The 22,627-nt window shown below is 39.7% G+C and overlaps 2 protein-coding genes across 2 annotated transcripts; both read right to left on the minus strand.

Annotated features, from left to right (window-relative positions):
* Positions 1 to 6,589: 6,589 nt before the first annotated feature.
* Positions 6,590 to 9,222, minus strand: LOC141765291 (lecithin retinol acyltransferase). The gene is made up of 2 exons (XM_074631350.1): positions 8,630 to 9,222; positions 6,590 to 7,351 (listed from the first exon to the last, which is right to left on the minus strand). The coding sequence occupies exons 1-2, from the start codon at positions 9,116 to 9,118 to the stop codon at positions 7,193 to 7,195; spliced, it is 648 nt and encodes a 215-aa protein (XP_074487451.1). The 5' UTR covers positions 9,119 to 9,222; the 3' UTR covers positions 6,590 to 7,192.
* Positions 9,223 to 9,857: 635 nt separating this feature from the next.
* lrata (lecithin retinol acyltransferase a) lies at positions 9,858 to 13,322 on the minus strand. Its single transcript, XM_074631351.1, has 2 exons — positions 12,622 to 13,322; positions 9,858 to 10,373 (listed from the first exon to the last, which is right to left on the minus strand). The coding sequence occupies exons 1-2, from the start codon at positions 13,165 to 13,167 to the stop codon at positions 10,221 to 10,223; spliced, it is 699 nt and encodes a 232-aa protein (XP_074487452.1). The 5' UTR covers positions 13,168 to 13,322; the 3' UTR covers positions 9,858 to 10,220.
* Positions 13,323 to 22,627: the final 9,305 nt, after the last annotated feature.

Genomic DNA, 22,627 nt, shown 5'->3' on the forward strand with positions numbered 1-22,627 from the left:
AGGGTGGAGTGGGTATGGAGGGTGGGTGGATAGAAGGAGGGGTGATGGAGATGGATGAGGGGTGAAAAGATGGTGGGAGTGGAGGGAGATGGTGGAGGGGTGGAAACAGGGAGGGCATGGAGGGAGGGTGAAAAAGTGAAGGGTGGAGGAAGAGGGAGCTACTGTTGTCCAGCCTGAGCTGGACAACAAGCAGCCTCCTCAACCACTCTTGTGTCTCCAGCACACGTCTTCTTCTTGTGAAACCATCTAAAGAAATCCTTCTTCTTCTTCTTTTCCTTCTTCTCCGTCTGCTCTTCCTGTTTTGTCGACGCCGTCAGTGTTAATTGGTCGGCCAGCGCGTTGTATCTTTCCAGGAGTTCGTCCCCTCCGCTGCTCATCTGGACAGTAGTCTCTCTGAGTTTCTGAGAGATTGTGTATTGTCTTTGCAGAGCTGCAGGAGCTCCTCAACCATTGACATTGTCTTCTGGTTTTTAAGCGTCAGCGACTCCAAGCTCTGGTCTCTCTCGGCCAGGGCTCTTGTCACCCTGTCCTCAAGAGCGTTGTACTTGTCCTGCCAGGCTCGGTCCGACTGTGACAGTTTGGCTTCTTTGCTCCGTAGCTGACTTGTTGTCTCCGTCAGCATAAGAGAAAGGCTGTCATTCTTCTTGCTGAGATCCTGGATCTCCTGCTCCAGCCGATTGACCTGCTTGTGGGATTCCATCTGATGTTGTTCTTCGTTGTCCTTCAGCTTGTTGAATCTTTTCTGCCAAGCTGACTCAGTCAGTATCTCATCCACTGCAGTAAACAACAACAGTCAGCGAGCCGGTAATTGAACATGACAGCACAGAGAAGTGACTGATTATTGACTTCCGTAGATCTCTGAAGTGATACCTAAATACCTGCAGGAATTTGCACGGCTTACACACCGTGTCAGTAATGGACAACAGCACATTTGTCATCCTGAACAGCAGAGACGTTAATATGCTAAGCTACTACATAGGTCATTATGTCAGGAGACAGCCTATTAAATAAAATTATTGACCAAATGTCACCTGTTCTATACAAAACTGCACACCCCTGCATAACGACACGACCCAAAGACCAAATATCAGTCTGAAGGTGACAAGGAAACTTCCCACACTATATTTGCTTTCATTTTAGCCATGCCATATATTATTATAAATGGAGTTACATTTTCAATGAAAAATAAGCATCCACATCATTTATTCAGACAATGTCAATGTTGTATAATCTAGAACATGAGGATGCAGGTGTCCAAATTCAAATTTAATACATAAACTTGTTTAAGTATAGAGAATAAACTAGCCTTTAATTTGATAGAGACAAAGGTGATGACATGCAACACACAAATTAAATGGTCACCGCTTCTAAGGACAAATGCAGATATGATATGAAGGACATTGTGTGGTCACAGTTTGTAATCATTTTAATCAATTTTATTTTTTCTTTCAGATGCAATGAAAAACCAAAGGTATTTTCTATTCATATGGCCTTGCAGGTTTCACTTAAAGGATGTCTCTGTAGGTGTGATTACTTCAATCCCGATCTTTATCTCCAGACACACCAGAGTCTTTTATGCATTTAAATGAGATGATCATGATTCGACCTCAGGCTCACGGTTGCTGGGAATTTATATTCAAACAATGATAAAGCTCTGGCCTTCCTGTTCACACATGCAGGCTTCCAGTGTTTGTACATATGGTCAATTTATTACCACACTGTTTTCTCATTGCCAAGGTTAATGGTATTTCTGTCTCCTGGCAGACTACTTCTCTGCTTCAGTATTTATCATGCCATATTTACCCTATTAAAGCTGTGGAAAACAACAACTGTACTATCTCTGTTCTAACTGTAGCAATATGCACTGTTTCAGATATTTGTTTTGCATTTTTTATCAATTTATTCTAATGAGAAGTACAAACAAAAAATAAATAAGAGAATGGTTTTGTCTCTGCTGCAAAGAGATTCTGTAAGCAATAATGACAAACTAGTGAACTCAATGTTTAAGATATAAGTTAAGTTCTAAAGATCCCACAATGACTATCAATAGCCTCTTGTGTGATCATCATAACATTAACTATAATGTCATGAAGATCCCCAAATTTGAGTCGCACTACATAGCACGAGCTGGGAAATATTGTAATGGAATGGGCATGAAGCACATTTCATGTGATTCAGAACTTCAGAACCAGAATCATCGTCGAGTGATAATATGGTTGTAAAGACTAAAACAAGCTTAGTTGTAGTCAGTGTCTCATGCACTGTCTATGAAGTAACTTCATATTATTCTATATTTTGGCATCATTACAGGCATTTATTTATTTATTTTTTTTCTTGTTTTTAAAACTGAAAAAAGAGATGAGGCTAAAAAAAAAGGTACATCTATGACCAAAGACTTACATTTTTGGCCAACAATATACATCTAAGATTTGGTAGAATTTACTTGGCAGGCAGTTAAATAGAAGGCATGTTTGCATGAAAGTAAGCGAGCCTCTAAATTCGGAAGTTGTGAGCAGCAATTAGGTTTAATTTGCATGTAGATTTGGGTGTCATCAGCGTATGTGGAAATAACACCGCAGACTTTGCCTAAACACTGGAATGAAACAGAAAATTGCTAAAAACCTAAACACTGTGTTTTATCAGACAGAATGGACTTAAATTCTTGATTGTTGGACAGCATCCTCTCCATCCAACTGACCCATGAAGGTGGAGTCTACATGGTCCAGGTTCCAATTACAGGCCATGTAGTTGAATTCACACAGTCCACATTTGAAAGCAGAACACACCGGCAGCGTATGACACATGTCAAAAACACCAGCACCCATTGTTTTCGATGTACCCCACACACTAATGTTATCTTGTTGTCATTGCAGTTTGATGCACGTCAATGTGCCAGGATAGAAGACAGCAATGAAAACTGTAGAAGAAGGTCCATTTAAGTGCAATTTATTGGCACATCTTAGGTAGTGACGTTTTGAGCCAATGCTCTTCTTCAGACTTAATAAATCTGCACAGAGACACCATCTTAAAAGGTAAACACTCTGGTCACATGATACCTCCAGTGATGTGTGGTATGGGCAGCAATTGATGCATGTCAAAAGATGTGACACCATTGAGTATTATGTGATCAACTGTATTAATTGCTGTGAATAATTAGGACTAATGGTACAGTAATGCTTTTGTTCCCCAGTAATGGTCCATATGAATGGTGGACATTGTAGCCATGTTTATGCTTACAACATGTTTTACTTTATCCTAGAGACAGACTGTGTGTTTATGCTCCCGGTATAGATTCACTCTACTCTATTCTCACGGAAACAGAAAACTTGATTTCCAAAGCAGCCATGTGATGCATGTAGCTAAATAAAGTAGATATTGACACTATGTGGGAATATAGATATGAAAATCAGATTTCCTTCAGTGAATCCAGGCTAAAAGCTGAAAGACGTCAATTTTAGAAGTGATAAAACTCAGTTACTCTTCAATCTCAGCAGGAACTCTGCACCTGCACTCCGCTTAATAGAACATGGGGGCTTGAGCCCATTACATCGGCCTGTGTTAAATCAATACATAGTGCTTCTCTGCAGGATTAGTGCCAAAGTGTAATGGCAAGGCAATTATCCTTCATTGGTACTGGTCTTAACCTGTCTTGTTCAGGTTCCAGGCAGAGATAAATTTAGACAGTTGGACCCTAGTGACTTTTTACATCTTACTATCCAGGACATCCCGCAGGTACAATATATATAGATATATATCTATATCTATAGATATATCTATATATCTATAGATATAGATATATAGATGGAAAACATCCTGACATCAGTTTGATTTGTCTGAGCTAAGCCAAGAAGATTGTGATATTTCAATACCAAGTTTATGTGTAGAGCGAGAACCAGTTGATTGCTGAAACAGTTTATCAGATTAGCAACTTTTTCAAACGCTGCTATATCAAGTGTACCATTTTTTTTTAATTACAGTTGCTGACTATATTTGACATCAATACTTCAAATCTGTACATTTGTCTTTAAAGTGAGATATAAGGATGCAGATTTACCTAATAGTTTTACATAATATTTTGTTAACAACTCTCAATTCCATAATTACCAGACAGGCTGAGAATCTTCATCTTCTTTTGTATAAAACATCCTGTGGTCAGTTTTCTATCAAATGTCTTATGGAATGAAAATGTCCATTTAATGGATACCTCTCTCTGTCATTGTCTATGTACAAAAAGAGACTTAGAAATGCTCTGCTGACAAAAAATGATCACTCTTAGAAACTGTTGTTCACACTCTAAATATGGCAATTACTCCTGGTCTCTGCATTATCTTAATCTTTACTGCTAAACTTATTTTTCTATGTGAAATTTTTTTAAACCTAATATTTAAAATGTACTGGTGATTTTTGATGTGGTACTATTTGTTAGTATTGTATGTCCTTTGGGTGTGTTTTTAAAAAAAAAATTGTACCAAACCCTCACATGTATTTTACATTCCTTTCATGTGAATTGTATTTTACTGTCTTTTTATATGTGGGAAACAAATAAACATAAACAGGGTACAGGATGTCATGGCAACAACCAATTCATAATATTTGACGCATGTTTTGCTCTGTTGGCAGTCTGACGATTTCTAATCTCCTGTCGTTCCCTCCCTATCCAGTAGTTGTCCCCAGAGTGTTCCTATATTTCCACATGAATTAACCTCCATACTCACCTGCACATCTGTTCCCAAATCCCTAATCAGCTCCACAGCATGTAGCCTATAACATACTGTATATACCTGCACTTTAGTTGTTATTCCACTCTTGTACTGTCCAAGCTGCAGAATAACAGCCTTCTAGTCTCCTTGTTCCTCCCTGCTGTGTGCATTTTTGGGACATTTTTTCTTGCCTACTTTACCCCTTTGGACTTGGTTGCCCACACTGATTCTCAGAATTTTTTCAAATAATTAAAAGATTATGAAGAATAATGTATATTAAAGATTAATTTCCAATGGATTAGTTCAGTTAATTTCATCCCCTTTAAGGACTTTCATTAAATTAACAGCTTTGTAGGCACAGACACATCCATCACCATTAAACTGTAATAACGATATCTTTATATATATAAATTCCTTGCTCATCACTTGGTGTCTCCTCTGGGTCTTGTAACCATTTTGAACGTTTTCCCTTTGTACAGAAGCAGCATTAATAATTTACAACTCTGATCCTCCGATTCTTGACATAATTAATCACCCAGAAATTCTAGGTTGTTTTTTTTAAAGTTATTTTTTTGGGGGCATTTTCCATTTTTATGACAGGACAGTGGATAGAGTCTTGAAAGGGGGGGGAGAGAGAGAGTGGATGCAGAAAGGGCCACAGGCCGGATTCGAACCCGGGCCGCCGCGGTCAGGACCAAGCCTTAATACATGGACGCCCGCTCTACCAACTGAGCTAACCCAGGCGCCCTCAAGGTTGTTTTTTAATCACTATCAAGAATCTCCTGTACTCAGTTGCTCTATTAGCTGCGCGACTTTGCTCTCGTGCTTTGAATTCTTGGAGGAAATGCTAAAAGAAGGTTTAGGAATGTTTCCCAGTGTTTCCGTGCTATTCTTGTTGTCGTCACGATGACAGAAAGTTGACCACATTCTCTGCAGTCATGAGCGAAACACTTAACTCTAATTTGATTGTTTATGGCTATTTATTTTCTCAAGCCTGTATTCGGTATATGTTCCCATGGATTTTCATGTTGTTAAAATACTTTTTTTATCAGGCACATCCCAGGGAATATAATAATAATAGTAATGATAAACTTGTCAGCACTTTTCAAAACAAACAAAGTGCTCTACTTAGTAGAACAAGGATTAAAACATTTCAAGACTGCAGTGAGGCGAATAAAATTAGACAATGAACATAATAAATAGAATCAAATTAACTTTGATGGCAGCAGTGAGGTGATAAGCTAAAAGTATCTGAAGTTTCCATAGACTGTAAGAAGTGGACGTAGTCACCGTGACGTCACCCATTGGCTTGTGGGCTGCCATTTTTAAGCCTCGAGTTCAACATTTTGGCCGTCACTATGTTGTTTTTTTGCAATCAGAAGTGACACAAGAGGATGGAGCTAAGTACAACAGAACGCTGAATACAACATTTCCAGACGACTAAAATGTTAGTATTAACTATCATGAACTGGAAACACACTGTGAAAGGGTTAAAGTCGTAAGACAAAAACACGTACAACTCCCAGACCGGACAACGCCGGGGTAGCGACCTGTCAATCACAAGGTAGCCACGCTCTAAAGCATACCCTGCTTTATGGTCTATTTGACTCTAAATGGGACCATAATTTACTAACTGAACATCATGCTGTATTGAAGAAGACTTGAAACTAGCGATTGAGACCATAAACTCATGTCTACAATGTTTACTGAGGTAATAAATCAAGTGAGAAGTAGGGCCATTTTCTCATAGACTTCTATACAATCAGACTTCTTTTTGCAACCAGAGGAGTCGCCCCCTGCTGGCTGTTAGAAAGAATGCAAGTTTAAGGCACTTCCGCGTTGGCTTCACTTTCCAGAACCAGAGGTAGCCCACTGGAAGCAGGTAGAAATACATGTGTAATGGACTGACAAACACATTATGACATTTGTCGTTTACAATATATCAAAATTATACTGTATTCCATTAAGAAGAAACGTATTGCACTTTGTCCAAGGCTACCTTTTAGCTACAGTAGAGCATAATATAAGTAAAGTATCACATTGAAATGCATTCACTACAACATTTAACATCCATCTGCATACACCATCATGTTTCCATCTTCTTTTAGATATCTCTGTCTCCGTTTATCTCAGTCTTCCGGAGTTTGTTTCTGTGCTCAGTCAAAGTCCATTTATAATCTATGAGCTGCTACTGTTAAATGAGATTAATGTTGAATATCAGAGTCTGGTTAACATAAATGATGAATTACGTACAAATCTAGACAACAGCACGACAATTAGGAGCAATCAGGCAAAGAAAAATAGAACATCAGTTAATATATAAAAAGTCAACAATTGCCCAAAGAAGGTAAAAAGTCAAACAGTTCTATAATGGTGAACACGTTTGTTTTCCCAATGCCTTTAGTCACGCAGCTAAACCACAGGGCTTTTCATTTCAGCTTCCACCGGTGTGTTAAATTAGTCTTTCTCATGAGCCGTCCCTCCAGAGGCCGTTAGGCTGCCATCCAGATGGTGAACGAGATGAGCAGGGTCGGTAAAACTGTCAGCGGCGTCACACAGCCCACATACAGCATGGTTCCTCCCACACCACACAGTGCAGTCAAATAGGCACTCATCCTGCTGCAGACTATCTTCCGTACTGTTGTGCAGAACTACAAGAAAGAGCGTGAGAATTAGTCAGTGATTTTTTGGCTAAGTGAATCACAGCAGTGCAGTGGAGGTGTGCTATTAAAGGGAAGGTCTTCATTACATCCAGAACAGCAGTAATTTGGGCATAAAGTAACACTAGATGGAGCTACTCGCCTCATGAATAAGTGAAGCTGATATTCACTCCAGTGGACTGAAGAAAAACAACTCTGAAAACATCCTCATGTGACCAAATGTCAAGGGTTTTCTTCAGTCACACACTATTGTAAGTACATTTACTGTGGATTAACACCACCTTACGCTGAGTGTTAAACTGTTTTTCATGAAATCCATACAAATAACTGACGGCATTGCAAATGCTACACGTGCAGTGAACCTTAAACCTTTGGCTTTTGCATGTGATCTTTCTCATGCAACAGGAGGCAAAGATAGACACACTTGAGAAGAAGAATTAAAGAATTAAATATTCAAAACTCAACATCACATAAATCTCTCTAATATCTTTAATCTCTAATAGTTTATATACATTGCATCAGTGGTGTAGTGGAGGGTATATGCAGATATACGGAGTATACCCACCTCTTTTTCTGGCAGTTTACAGTATACCCACCTATCAGCCAAAAAGCCATTGGAATATATAGGAGAGTATATCCACTTCATCCTCAGTAACCTACCTATCTACTTAGTAGTACATCCACCTCATCAACAACCACTACACCCCTGCATTGCATAGACTAATTCAATTGATGAAAAATACTCTAATTGATCTTATATTAAAGTATAATTAATATATAAAGTAAATGATTTTCTGTTATTGGTCGCTGTGATTGTTCCTCCGGTCCATACTGGCTGTGAAAAGATTCCTTCCTCCTGCAATTACAATGTAAGTGATGGGGGAAAAAATCACAGTGCTGGTTCCAATTTACAGTCTAAAAATGTATTTCAAAGTTGTCTGGAGCTACTATAAAGCTTCAGCAATCTGGTTTAGTCAAATAAAATGACTATCTTCCAAAGTTATTGTATTTTTTGTACAATATTCTCTTCCACCGTAGCTCAGCAGGAAAAGTTTGTCAAGGGAAACGAAAAACTTTGCAATAAATAGACTGTAATTTTGGAAGATACCTACTTAGTATGACAAACTCAGACTGTTGAAGCCTCATAGCTTTACACAGGATGAGGACTGTGGATTTGGTGAGGAAAATGTTTTTTTTACGGCCAGTATGGACAGAAAAATGTAAACTTCTCTTTTGATCTTTCTACTGAGAGGCGGCCAGAGACTCTACCTGGTACGTTTGATAGCTGATGGCCATGCCATATCTGCAGTACATGACGTAGTGTTCACAGTTGTACCACAGTAAGCTGTAGGTGACGGAGCCCAGGAGTTTCTCAGCCCTTCTGGCCACCTCGTCCCCGTCCAGAGGAGGCTGGCTGCATATTTTGTCCATGTGGTTGATCAGAATCTCCGAGCCATATGCAAAATCTGCCACAGAGTCCACTCTGACGCTGGCAACCTTAGTGATAACCCCCAGCAGCAGGCGGTTATTTGTTACCATCTTTGCGATGGCAGATTTATTCTTAGATATCACAGGAAGGATGTCCGGGATGAGATGAGCCACACGGTTGTCACCCAAGTAGATACCAAAGTGTGTGAATAATGTCCTGGGGACTTCCAATAAATCACCACGCTTGTAAAGGGACAGGTCATGTTTGGAGTCGTCGTCCTCCTTTTTGGAAGCTACGAAGAAAAAGTTGAGTAGTTGGTAAAGAAACATGATGGCAGTGTGCTGCGAAGTGCTTGACCCCCGTTTTATTTCAGCTGGACTTGGGAGGGGCTAGAGCGGTTAGTAGGATTAGATATTGGTCAATGTTTCAGTAAGATTTTGACAGAAATAAAGGAGCTTTCTATAATCACTTTGCTGTGTTGTTGGATTTTGAATCTCAGCCCTTGTTGTATTGTATTAAGGTCAAGGGTCCTCATTAAGAAGGCTGCCTTGGCTACCAGTTAAATCCTCATTTAAAAGGTCACTGATATTGAGCCATCACACCTAAATAAACAGCCTTTGTTTTTCGTGGACCAGATTTTTCTGCAGCCCGTTTCATCGTTATTCAGCACTTTCTTGGACATTTCGAAAAATTATGTATTTTTTATATATCTGTTTATCACAGTTATAGAAATGCAATGACATGTGAAACGTAATTAGCTAAATCCATAACAATTTGTAGGAAAATGTAAAGGTCTGACACTGCTTTGATGTGATTGATTGAAATGTTGCTGTTATGACTCAGCACTTTTTGCAGTGCATCTACGCTGTTTATTTGCACGCATGCTGTGTTACTGTTTTAGAAACCCGAGTCTCTCAGTAATAAAAAATATATCATGAAACGTCACACAAATATTTCGGCTAATTTAGGCCTCTGCTTTCACTGGCATGTGGCTGGAGATGTATGGCGAGTTACACAAGGCACACAAGTAAAAATAAATTGTTTATTAAACATTTGTCATATTTACAACATTATATTAAGTACGCTACTATAAAATACACAAAATATATACATTAAGATATTGTTGCAGTCAATGCACCACTGTATTGTATATTCATTTCTGTGGTGACTCAAATGTTAGCAAAAATGAATCGTTATCAGTGTTCATATATCCAAAAATATATGTATTTCCCAACACTTTATAAGTCATACAGGAAACTATTAATTCATGTATCAACACAACACATTAAACATTGTCTCTACACGATCAAATGAAAGTTGTAAAGCCGACTCATAAGGCATCATATGACAAGAGTGCACCGTCCTGAGGAGGAGTCAGGTCGGTCTTTTCCAAGAAAAAGTTCAGGTGCAAGTTCCTTGTGCTGAGCTCCTTTAACCAGCCATCCACAGAGTAAATGGAATAAGGATTGTGGGCAATGTGGTTGACGTTGCAATGCCGAAACAGACGATGGAGATAATCCCAAGGAGGCCTGTGACAATCACGCTGCGCTGGTCTCTGATGATTGATTTCAAGCACTCGCAGAACTACAAAGAAAAGACATACAGTTAGTTAATTCACACGTGCTTTATTTAGAATCTTATAGAATATTTCTTTGATTGGAAAAAGTCTGCTAAAATCATATGTTTCATACCACAAACACAGTTTGCGTGAGCAGTTTAACCATCACTCTAAATCAGTGTGCAAGGTTAACCTGGAGGTAACCATAGCAACAGTACTCCTCGCTATTTACCTGTGATGGTTAAACTCAAAGCTGGATTACCAACTTGGCAAAGCGGGGCTGCCTTTTTGGCCTGAAGTGCAATGGGCTCTAAAAACTCAGGACGGTGTCGGTAATCTGATTTGCAGATTTGTTTGGGAATGTGCACCACTTAATCCACAATATGAACTAAATGTGCCCTTTGTTATCAGTGTTTTCTTGCAGTGCTTTAGAGTAGAGGTGGAATGAGGACAGCTTCCTGCTAACACCAGAAGAAAATGACAACATTTATAAAAAGAATAATGCATTAACTTTAAGACAATAAAGCAGATGACCCATATGATAAATTATGTTTAGACCATCTTCTAATAAATACATTGATCACGAGACAAGATGTGTCAGGATCGGCTCACCTCGGTTAAAAACTTTCCAAAGGGAAACCCTGACCTAAACTTGTGGACCTGTCTTGTAGAGTCTCAAAATCTAGTTTTAAAGGAGACATAGCATGAAAAACACACTTTTTCAGTGCTTACATATTTACATTTGTGTATCTGGAGTGCCTACCAACCAACAAACTGTGAAATAAGACAACACAGTCAGTTTTTGTGGGCTGCCTAGATCAGAAAACACGTGATTCAACAAGCCATTCAGATTTGACTCCCCCCTTCCTACGTCACATGCAGGCTCATTAGAATATGTTGCCCCCCCCCACCCCAATCTGAGTATATCCATATTTTTCTCACAAGCCAATCAGAGCAGACTGGACTTTTTCAGGAGGGGGTCTTAAAGAGACAGGCACTAAAACGGAGTGTTTCATGACAGAGGGTGAATACAGGTATATTCACACAGACAGTATGAGAAAAATAATGTGTTTTTTGAACATTAAAGCATGTAAACGTGTTCTCTTACAAACCCAAAATACAAGTATGAACCTGAAAATGAGCATGATATGTCCCCTTTAAGTAACTTATTATTTTTATTTATACTTTGTTCACATGATGCATATTGCTAAATAAAGCTGCTCCAGCAGAGTACTGGTTGTTTTTTTAAGTGTCTTCGTGAGCACTGTATCTAATGGGAATTTGGAGATGGCAGGGTGCATACACAAGGGCTGCAGGGGGGCCCAACAACAACATTTTGCCCATGGTCCTCCTAGCACATTAATCCGTCCACACACATACACTGTAAAAAGTGAATGAGGATCAACATAGCATCTTTTTCTATGGCCAAGGTGATGCTACAGGTGCCAATATGGAGCATACCTTGTATTATGTTTACCTACATATTAAAGGGACTTTTTGTAACTTTTTACAGGTATAAATCTACCAGGTCGGTGTCCCATGCGCGCTCGAATATGCGCGCTCGCGTGTGGCTGCGCTGTTCAGACCGCTCCTCTGCCTGCTTGTCTTCACTCACACAATGCGCGCGTTCTCACTCCACCTCACGTGCATGCGCGCACACTACACACTGCAGAAGAGTTAGTTCAGCTCTAAGAATATCTAGTAAATGTTCAGTGGATGTTTGTGCAGAAATAAATGCTGCAGCTCCTCCAGACCAACAGAGGTTTCCCGTGTCTTGTGAAGTGACGAGGCTCCGCAGCGAGAAACGTTATCATCTCCGACCGGGTGCCGGTGTCTCCCCTGTTCCCTCCAGCCGCGGTCGGAGACGATAACGTTTCTCTTACTGCTTCAGCCGGGGCTGAAGCAGGAAAAGCAAACATTAGGATCAGCATTGATTCATGGAGAGACCTTCGTCTGGTCAGCTAACATTACTGCCAAGCAGGTGAAATATAGAGTGATATTGTGGTTTTAGCTGACTTGTGTCGCCTCACTGTTTTGAGCGATGCTGTTCATGACTATGTAGAGAGTGCACAAGCGCAAGCGCGAGCAACAGGACGCTGACTTTCGTTGACTTAACACAGGTGTTAACAAGCATTTCTGAAAGTTACAAATAGTCCCTTTAATGCACTTGGCAAATTATGTTTATAGCTTAATAATATCAATAACAACACTTTGAGATAGACATGTAATTCTGCACTCATTCACAACAAAGTGTGGGGGACTATATATATATACCTTCTCTGTTTGCCGGCTGGCTGCAGATCCATATCTGCAGTGTGTCACAAAGTGTTCACAGTTGTACCACAGCAGACTGTAGGGGATCGCTCCGAGGAGTTTCTCAGCTCTCTTTGCGACATCTTCACTGGGCAATGCTTGACTCTTCATCATCTTATCCATGTTGTTGATCACTATCTTTGCGCCATATGCAAAGTCCTCCAGTGTGTCCAGGCGCACCGTGGCACACCTGTAGACGCAGCCGAGGATGAGTCTCTTGTGCGTAATAACGGAGCTGATGAGCTGCTGGTCGTTTGTGAGCACCGGCAGGATGTCAGGGATCAGGTGAGCCACTTTGTTGTCTCCTACATAGATGCCGTAGTGGGTGAAAAGGGTCCTGGGGACCTCCAGCAGGTCCCCCCTCCGGAGGGACGGATGGGGACCTCGCTGCGCGTACCGGTCCCGGTCCTGGTCCCGGTCCTCACAGTCCGACCAGCTGGACTCAAACAGTTTGAAGTTGGAGAGAAGAGAGAGCTTCTCCACCAGGAATGTCAGCAGCTGCAGCATCGTGAGAGTTTTCGAGGGGGAAATAAAGTGGTTGAGTGAAATGAGCTTTTTTATCCTGACTGGCACGAGGAGGAGAGAAGGCTCGCAAGGAAATCCCGAGGACACGATTGGCCACGAGTGACTTTGTGCACGTGCGACCTCCTTCTCAGCATCTTGCATTTTTTTTTTTTTTCTGCTGTATTTTTCTTGCAGCCTGCAGGAACATTTTGCTCTCTTTCATTAATCACCTCAAGAACTGCTCAAATGAAGAGGATTAGCTGGAGGCTGATATAATTAAAGCAAGGCACACTATAGTTGCATTTAATAATGCAATTAAAGGGACTGTTTGTAACTTTCAGAAATGCTTGTTAACAGCGACACCTGTGGCCGTTAAGTCAACGAAAGTCAGCGTCGGGCTCGAGCTTGCCCCGGAGGCTGAAGCAGGAAAAGAAACTTTATCGTCTCCCTCCAGCACCCGGTCGGAGATGATAACGTTTCTCGCTGCAGAGCCCCGTCACTTCACAAGACACGGAAAACCTCTGTTGGTCTGGAGGAGCTGCAGCAGTTATTTCTGCACAAAGTCCACTGTACATTCACTAGATATTCTCAGAGCTACGAAGTGTTCTGTAGTGTGTAGTGTGCACGCATGCACGTGTAGAGGTGGATCGAGACAGCGAGAACGCAGTGTGTGACTGAAGGCAGGCAGGCAGCGGAGCAGAGACTCCGGCCACGCGCGAGCACGCATGGGATCCCGACCCGGTAGATTTATACGTGTAAAAAGTTACAAACAGTCCCTTTAAATATAGAGTTTGAAGAGAAATACAACATGAAATTCAAACTATAATGATTATTTTTTTTAATTATTCTGTCTTAAAATAGAAAAACAGGAACTGATGTGGAGAAAAGTAAGCATGAATGACACTGGTATAAAAGAGAGAAAAGTGTTGTAGGCTATAAGATTATCCAAAAGTTGGTTCCAGCACTTAAAGCTGCAGTAGGCAGAATGTTTTTTGGCATCATTAGGCAAAAAAATCCATAATAACCTTTCAGCATATTGTAATTCAAGTGTTCTGATAGATAAATAGACTTCTGCTCCTCGTCATGGCTCTGTTTTCAGGCTTTAAAAAATCTAGCCTGTGATGGGAGACTTTGGCCAATCACAGGTCATTTCAGAGGGAGAGAGCATTCCTATTGAGCGTTCATATTGGCAGTGCTCCGGCTGGTAGGCGATGCTTTGTATTTCCTCAACTGATCTCAACATGAATGCTGGTTCACAAACTTTCTCATTTTACAGCTAAACAGTACCCTACAAGATGTTTCTGAAAACATTTGATACAGGCAAAATAATTAGGTATTAACATAACAGAATATTGATTCATATTTGATCAGCGCTGCCTAGTTTGACCGCTTGATTTTGAGTTTGCGAGTGATTGACGGACAGCTCTCATAGACGGCAGCTGGACGGCAGGCTCCAGCTCAGCTCTGATTGGTTGTTTTCCTCCGGTCTGTGAAATCTTGCAGATGCCATTAGGATATACTATATACTACATAGTAGTATTCATTATGCAGAATGGTCCCCTGTCATAACAGTATTTCATTCTGAAGTGTGGTGGAGTATAGGAGCATACAATGGAAATACTAAAGTACAAATACCTCAAAATTGCACTTAAGTACAGTACTTGAATAAATGTACTTAGTTACTTTCCACCGCAGAACTTTACAATCTTAAATATAGGTTCATAACAAGTTTAAACATTGTTACAGTATGTGCTGCAAAAATAAAATAAAATTTATAGATAAAGCTTTTGTTTACCCTTTTGGTGAATTGCTAATTAGACTAGTAAGCCGATTATCCTCCAGACAATGGCGTGCGGAGGACTTTATTGACTCACAGTAGCGAGTCTGTTCTGTCCCATCATCAATCCAGGATCAGGCTGTTCTGGATGGTCTGCACCTTCTCAGAAGAACCATATGATGAGATAAAACATTCCTTTGACCAGATTACCATAATCCTGTAGGCTCCACTTACATCGTTTGACCCAGAAAATATTTTGAGAAATACTTTTTGATCTTGTGTCTTTGAACCATTTGTTACATTTGCTGAGCTACAATCCTTGCAAATGATTGCTGGTATTTAATTAAGGCAGCTGTTTTTTTACTATGAGAAAACTAGTTTGACCCACAACGCATACCTGCCCTACTTTTGAGGAAGTGTGTGTGATTAATGAGACGGCACTATACAGCTGGAAAAATTGCAAATGATAAGCTTACATTCATGAATTATAAGAAAAAAAGGCATGCATTCACAATGTCACTTACGTAAAGGTATATAAGTATTGCCAGCAAATTATACTAAAGTATTGAAATTACAAGTACTCATTAAATAGAATAGTCCCTTTGAGATTGCTATATTATAGTTGTGCAGATTATTACTGATGCATTAATGTGTAAGCAGCCTGCTGTAGCTCATCAAGGTGCTAATTGAAGTACTTTATGTAGTGTTTTGTAGTTTAATCTATCATCATTTATAAAATGACCATATTGATATTAATCTGCAAAATAACTAACTACAGTAACTACAGCTGTCAGATAAATGTAGTCAAGTAAAAAGTGCATGTAGTGGAGCAGAAGAACATGAAATGGAAATGAAGTACCTTAAAATTGCACTTGAGTACGGTACTGTTTTTCACCACTTGTCTGAAACCAAAAAGAGCATTCATACAGTGGCCAAATTCAGATGGTTAAAAAAAAAGTGTACTTTTGCATTACTCATACAGATGCCTACTGTACAGTATCAGAAAGTAGAAAACCATGAAAAGCAATAAAACCAGATCAATGTGTCGTCAGTAATCACCACAAACAGTTATGAAACATCTATGTTGGGAATTCTCAGTGTAATATGAAAATTAAACTCACTGTTTTATATCCTAATTTAAAGAGTTAGTAATCTTCTTCAAAAACATTTTTTGTTATATTTGTTGAAATTGTCATTACATCCCGAAAATCCGGTATCTGTGGCTTCTGTATTACAGGACTGTAATAAACCCGTCCAATCATTTAATTCGGCCTGAATGTAATGATTGGACGGGCTACTTGTGTGTCGACCTGTCTACCTACCTACCCGCCTGCGTGCAGTCTGCCTCTGCACTCATTGCACGTCACTGAAGTCTCCCACAAGCTGCTATCTTGACAGCTGTGAGTACTAACAATAGCCATGTTCATTGTTTACTTTACTTATGATATGTTTATGTTCATAATGATAATTTTGGCAGAGTGGCTTTGGAGGGCGGCCTGAAGGAACGGACTGTCAGTGTTGCTGACTTGTCGATTTTCTCGCTAGATTTTGGGACTTTTGGAGCTAGTACTGCTACTTTCATTGGAAAAGAGTTGGCAACACTGGACTGGGGTTTTTCGGTTGGATAATTTTAAAAATCTAACATACTCTTGCTAGTTTCTTAAGATTACCAATAGCTTTAACTTGTCAGGCTGATTTTGAACTGTTTGCTATTTCACAGAGAGTAGTATATAAACCAATCAGGGTAATAAATGGCACAATGAGCCATCAGAGACAAGTATTAATATACTGGTACAGTAGTAACATGAACGATGTGTCCCATTATTATAGCACAGCTGCAGGACCAAATGAACCCACTCCAAACTGGGTGTAACCAAATTGAACGAGAAAGCCGAGCAGAGGACAATAAATCTATATGGCAGTGCTAATATTAAGAGGAGCAGATCCAGGTCAACTCCGTTCCTTAGTAACGCAATCATTAAAAACTTGACATATACCAAATGGTGTGTGGACAACAAAGTATCAACCTCGCTGCATGTTTTCCTCGGCTCTACGTTCAGCTGAGTCGACTTACCGTCTGTGACCACAAGTTGAACCCTGAGGTGGCGTTACAACAAACCTTTGCCCTCTGTACTGGGGGAGATTTACACCATGGTCAAATAGCTCCAGACTTATGGTTGTGACCAACTGGGGACCCTAACAAGGCTCTTTAAATTTAATTCCTAGTCAGACCACCTCTGAACTATGCTGACTTTAAGGTGATTACTGAGGTATTTCCTGTGTTTTCATGGAAAAACAATGATTCAGCACCATATTACCATATAAACGAATAACTTTGCTTTGCATGCTGATACAGTACGCACAATGTACGAATGTCAGTCTGGCATCAGTGTCTGAATGCATCGACAACAACAGCAGTCCAAACATCCTGGACACCGTGTTCAGAGAGAGTGCCCATGTCTTCATGGCACTTAAAGAGAGAAAGAAACACTTTCCATCTGGTGTTTCCTCACAAAGAGGCCAGTTCAGCAAAAGTTCAGCACTGTTTAGGTTCATGGGCCTGGCAGTTCATTCTCAGGTCAGCGAGGCTTTATATCCATCCTGGGCCTGTTTTTTTCCCCTGCATAATAAAACCAGGTCACTCAGAGGTAGTTAAGGTACAATTTATCATCTAATGTCAACATGGGGCCCACAGATGAAGCCTTATTAAGCTTCTCCACTGTTTGTTTTGATGTAATAAAAACAGTTTGCCTTAAGAATATCCTCAGGCTAACTGTTATCAACAACTACATCCATTTGTGGTTGAACTGTACAAGTGATAAGACCAGTGTAAAGTGGCCTTGAACAATATGGAACTGCAAACATTCCTCAGTCAAAAAAAGAAAAACATTGCACTAATATTAACCTCACTTTCACCCAGCAGTGTAAAGAATGCATATCATTTATAATGTTGAAGTAAAAGATCCATTAACCCACTGACATTTTAACCTTAAAATCAGCAGCAGACACAAACATTTCTCTTTTTAATGTGGGCTTCTTGCAAAATAAAGAGACCTCAAACTCATCTGTCACAGGAGTCGAGGTGTATTTCCATTAAGTGTGACTCAAACCAGCCCAGCAGCATGAAACCAGGAGCCCTGTTGGAAGCTGAACGTGACGGAGGATTTATTTTTGATATGAAGGGTGTGAGACCAGGCGGCGTCCTCCAGGTCTGAAAAGTGAAGCCAATGCTGAAGTGTCTTAAACTTGCATTCTTTCTAACAGCCAGCAGGGGGCGACTCCTCTGGTTGCAAAAAGAAGTCTGATTGTATAGAAGTCTATGAGAAAATGAGCCTACTTCTCACTTGATTTATTACCTCAGTAAACATTGTAAACATGAGTTTATGGTCTCAATCACTAGTTTCAAGTCTTCTTCAATACAGCATGATGTTCATTTAGTAAATTATGGTCCCATTTAGAGTCAAATAGACCATGAAGCAGGGGATGCTTTAGGGCGTGGCTACCTTGTGATTGACAGGTCGCTACCACGGCGTTGTCCTTTCTTGGTTGCCTAAAAATGTCTTATTCAGCGTTCGGTTGTACTTAGCTCCACCCTCTCGTATCACTTCTGGTTGCAATAAACCAAGATGGCGACGGACAAAATGCCGAACTCGAGGCTTCAATACGACAGCCCACAAACCAATGGGTGGCATCACGGTGACTACGTCCACTTCTTATATACAGTCTACTGTATGTGTGAGACCAACAGGCCTATCGCTACCACTATTCAACCCCGTAATCCCTCTTTGTGTGAAAATCCATTGTGAATCTTGAGTAAAGTTTGATTTTCCATCATCCATTGTTGATAAGATGCACGTAAGACGCAGCTGCACTAGGAGTTTCCTCACCGAGACACACGTCACCATTAGAGTCCAGTCTATCTGCTACAGTTTTGCGCACACAGTTTTGACACGTTTTATTGGCTAAATTACAAATGCATTGGAAATTAATTGTACATAAATTGGTTTAGCAAGAAAATCACGTTGAAGAACTATTGTGAATTTTCTATGAGGATTATGATGCAACAGGTGTAGCAGCTTCTCACAAACTTTACCTTATTCATCAATGTATGCCCGAATTCTGTCAAACAATGATGTTAAAATAAAATGTGCAATAAGTTTGAAGACCAAGTTCCCCTGATAGACCCCCCCACCCGCTAGAAAATTTGGACAATACACCAAATATCAAGTCAATTATTTAATTGTTTTGTACTTTATTTATTCAGCTGACTTATCAGTTATATTTTTGTAAATTTAATTTCCCAATATCAAAGTATAAATTGTGTTTCAAAGCCTTCTACACATTGCCAGAAATCAAATCATGGTGGGGAAATACTGAAACCTTTATTTATTCATGTTATGGCCAAAAATGAGTCACACAAAAAAACACCATTATGAGTTTGTTTGGTATTTTTCACATTGTAGAATGTAAACTCCAGAAAAAACTAGAATGTAAAGGATGCTAAAACCCTCAAACCCCCTGAAAAACAACACAGATCATGACAAGAGCATGACCTCAGCATCCTGAATAATTATTAATAATTATTAATAAGTATTGTAGAATCTTGAAGAAAATGTTTTTAGAAAGTACTCCCCCTTCATGCATATTAGCATAACATTCCTAATGAGATTATTCCAGATGGACTGAGTGTGACTAAATGTTCATCTACACATAAAAACAATGACAACATCTTAAAATATCAATTTACATGTGTAGCCTACCACAGACAAGTACAAACAAGCCTGCCTATAGGCTTTGCACATATTTGAAAATGATCATCTAATTGCCCCCCTTACTTTTCATTTATATCGCCCATCGACCTGTCTCGTGTCTCGAGTGTTTGGCTCCAGTTCTTTAGCTCAGCTGCACGTGTGCTTCTTAAAAATTAAGCCTGTGAAAAATGTGCTGAAGCTAATTTTCCTTCAGACTGCAGGAAGCAAATTAATACTCCTGTGTGTCTGAAATGCAAAATGTAAACTGTACATGAAGAACAATTTATAAAGGTTAATGTTGTAATATCTAATGATAAGACCAGTGATTCATTTGTTTTCCTTAAATGAACAGAGATACATCTGCACACATTGTAAACAGTCACATTTATCTCAATTCTTTCTCTACATAATTTTGCATTTATGTCTTCTCTGAACCCGAACTCCATCACTGTGTTCTGAATGCTAATAAAGTCTTCAATTTGAAGGTGTGCTCACTGATTGTAAAGTATGTTTGGTTTATTGTGGTTCCACTCCCACTAGTGGTTTTACCAATCAGTGCAGCCAATGTTCAAATAAGAGGTCAACACCATCCACCAAGCTGCAGCACTCAAGTCAAGAAGTAAGAATGAAGTTTTGCAAAAAATATTGTATTTTATTCCTACCTAAACTACCACAAAGTGTCACGCTATATAGACAGAGTTCGTTTTCAATTAAGGGGGCGGCTGTAGCTCAGTGGGTAGAGCGTGATTCCCAGTTCCTACAGACTGCATGTCGAAGTGTCTTTGAGCGAGACACTAAACCCCAAGATGCTCCACGGGCACTAACAGCAGCCCACTGCTCCTAAAATACTTAGGAGGGGTTAAATGCAGAGGTAAAATTTCATGTATGTACCTGTATGTATATGACATATAAAGGTTTCTTCTTCTTCTTCTTCTTCTTCTTCTTCTTCTTTTTCTTCTTCTTCTTCTTCTTCTTCTTCTAATATACACCTTTAAAGGTCACATATTATACTCCATTTAAACTAGTTATTATAGGTCTCAGACACCTCCAAACCATGTCTCTGAAGTTTTTTTTTCAAAAAAACAATCAGATCATGCATTCCAGCATGTCTCTATAACCTCTGTTTCAGCCCATTTCCAAAAGTGCTGATTTCTGTGTCTGTAGCCTCTGTCTCCTCCCACTCTGCTCTGATTGGTCAGCGTTTTCTGTCAATCAAACGTCCTCAACAACAGCGTCACCCTCCCCCTCCCTCCCGGAGAAGCTCTCTCTCTCTCTCAGAGAGAGAGAGAGAGACGAGTGGAGAGATAGCAGCTAGAATAAAGTTTATAAACCACTTTAAAGTTTATAAACCAGAAACTTCACCCAGCGCACGTTACCGGAGGAATCTGATCAGAAATCGGCGACACATGATGAACATCTGCGGTCCAGATTCCAGGTTTTCCTGACGGTTTCTCTCAGGTAAATAATGCTGTTTATATCTCTGTTAGTTAGCTCAGTGTTTACCTCATGCATCAACTCTGTAAACCGTAAACATACACTCTGTTTTACGTCTGTCTTTACAGATCCATCTGTGAGAAATGACCGACAGAATCATCCCAGAGGAGAGCAGACAGCTGAGAGCAGATGGCTCTGTTTACATGGAGATACAGAGCTAACCCGGTAGCATGTAGCTAACCCGTTAGCATGTAGCTACATGCTAACGGGTTAGCTACATGCTACCGCTATGACACGGTGTGTAAACACAGCGACCATCAGGGTGGAAAATAGAAGATGTGAAACAGTAGTCAGTTCATTATTTCTGCTAAAAGATAAATGTATGGAAGATCAGAGTAATGGTATATTATTTACAGTAGTAGCTGTCTCTGTGTTACCATGACTACAGACCACCGGAGCTTAGCTTACCATAGTTTACCAGAGCTGAAGACTTTCTCCTGTACCATGTTAACATAACTAACTAACAGGTGAGATGATTACAAATGCTGTGAATAATTAATATTGTCATCTGTCTACTCAAATAAAGTTTGACTGTGAAACAGAAATGTGTTGTGTTGCTTACAAGTCACTATTTACTACCTGTACTCTTCTACATGCATGACATCAAATATATATAATATATAAATATCATCTGTTTAAACAGTGTAATTACATAAAGCCTTTGTGAAAGAACATGTTATATTTAGATGATGGGAGTACATGAAGCCTGTTCTGCTGGTTCTTGCAGACTTTGCTCAAGTTAGGTTGAGGAGGAGAGACAGTGACGCGCTGTGGGGCGGGGTCAGCTACTGAAGGTTCTCTCTGGTTCGACCAGGAAACCCTCACGTGACTTGCATTTCTCTAATGACGTCAGGATACAAGGAAAAAAGCGAATTTTTTTTCTGCACCCATTTCCGGACAAACGGAGGAGGAGAAAAAGAGAGAGGATGGTCTTTTATGATACTATGGTGGCCTGTAGACACACTGGGGACAGATATTGATGTTTAAAAGACATGGAAAAGTGCATTTTGCATAATAGGTGACCTTTAAGGGATGTTACAATGCTTAAATCATAACCACTTACCATCCAAAAAGAGAATCAGTGTTGTTGTTAGCTTACCCCATGGCTGGGTCCAACTCACCGATGATACCTTTACTGTTTGCAAGTAGCAACTATATTAAGTACTGTTTTTATGGTAATTTAATATCCCGTGCCTTGCACCCAGATTTAGATTTGTATATTTGTATGGAAGCCCATTTCCGATAGGAAAAAAAAAAAAAAAAGACTATTTAGGAATGATTAAAAAAAAGACAAAAATACTCAAAATGATTCGATAACAAGTCAGAATTATGATATAATAAATCTAAATCTAATCTAAAATCTAATCATAATTTTAAGGTAAAGTTTAAAGTTTTAACAAAAGTTGTGAAATACTGTAGTAAATCAAAATTTTATTTGCAC

This window comes from Sebastes fasciatus, chromosome 3, assembly GCF_043250625.1.
Source record: "Sebastes fasciatus isolate fSebFas1 chromosome 3, fSebFas1.pri, whole genome shotgun sequence".
NCBI lineage: Eukaryota > Metazoa > Chordata > Actinopteri > Perciformes > Sebastidae > Sebastes > Sebastes fasciatus.

What these genes read in the sequence shown, in the direction of transcription:
- LOC141765291 (XM_074631350.1), bottom strand. Translation starts at nt 9,118, where the DNA reads ATGTTTCTTTACCAACTACTCAACTTTTTCTTCGTAGCTTCCAAAAAG. An exon ending in TCAGCTATCAAACGTACCAG is followed by an intron (nt 7,352 to 8,629) that starts GTAGAGTCTCTG and finishes TCTTTCTTGTAG; the next exon opens with TTCTGCACAACAGTACGGAA.
- lrata (XM_074631351.1), bottom strand. Translation starts at nt 13,167, where the DNA reads ATGCTGCAGCTGCTGACATTCCTGGTGGAGAAGCTCTCTCTTCTCTCC. An exon ending in CCAGCCGGCAAACAGAGAAG is followed by an intron (nt 10,374 to 12,621) that starts GTATATATATAT and finishes TTTTCTTTGTAG; the next exon opens with TTCTGCGAGTGCTTGAAATC.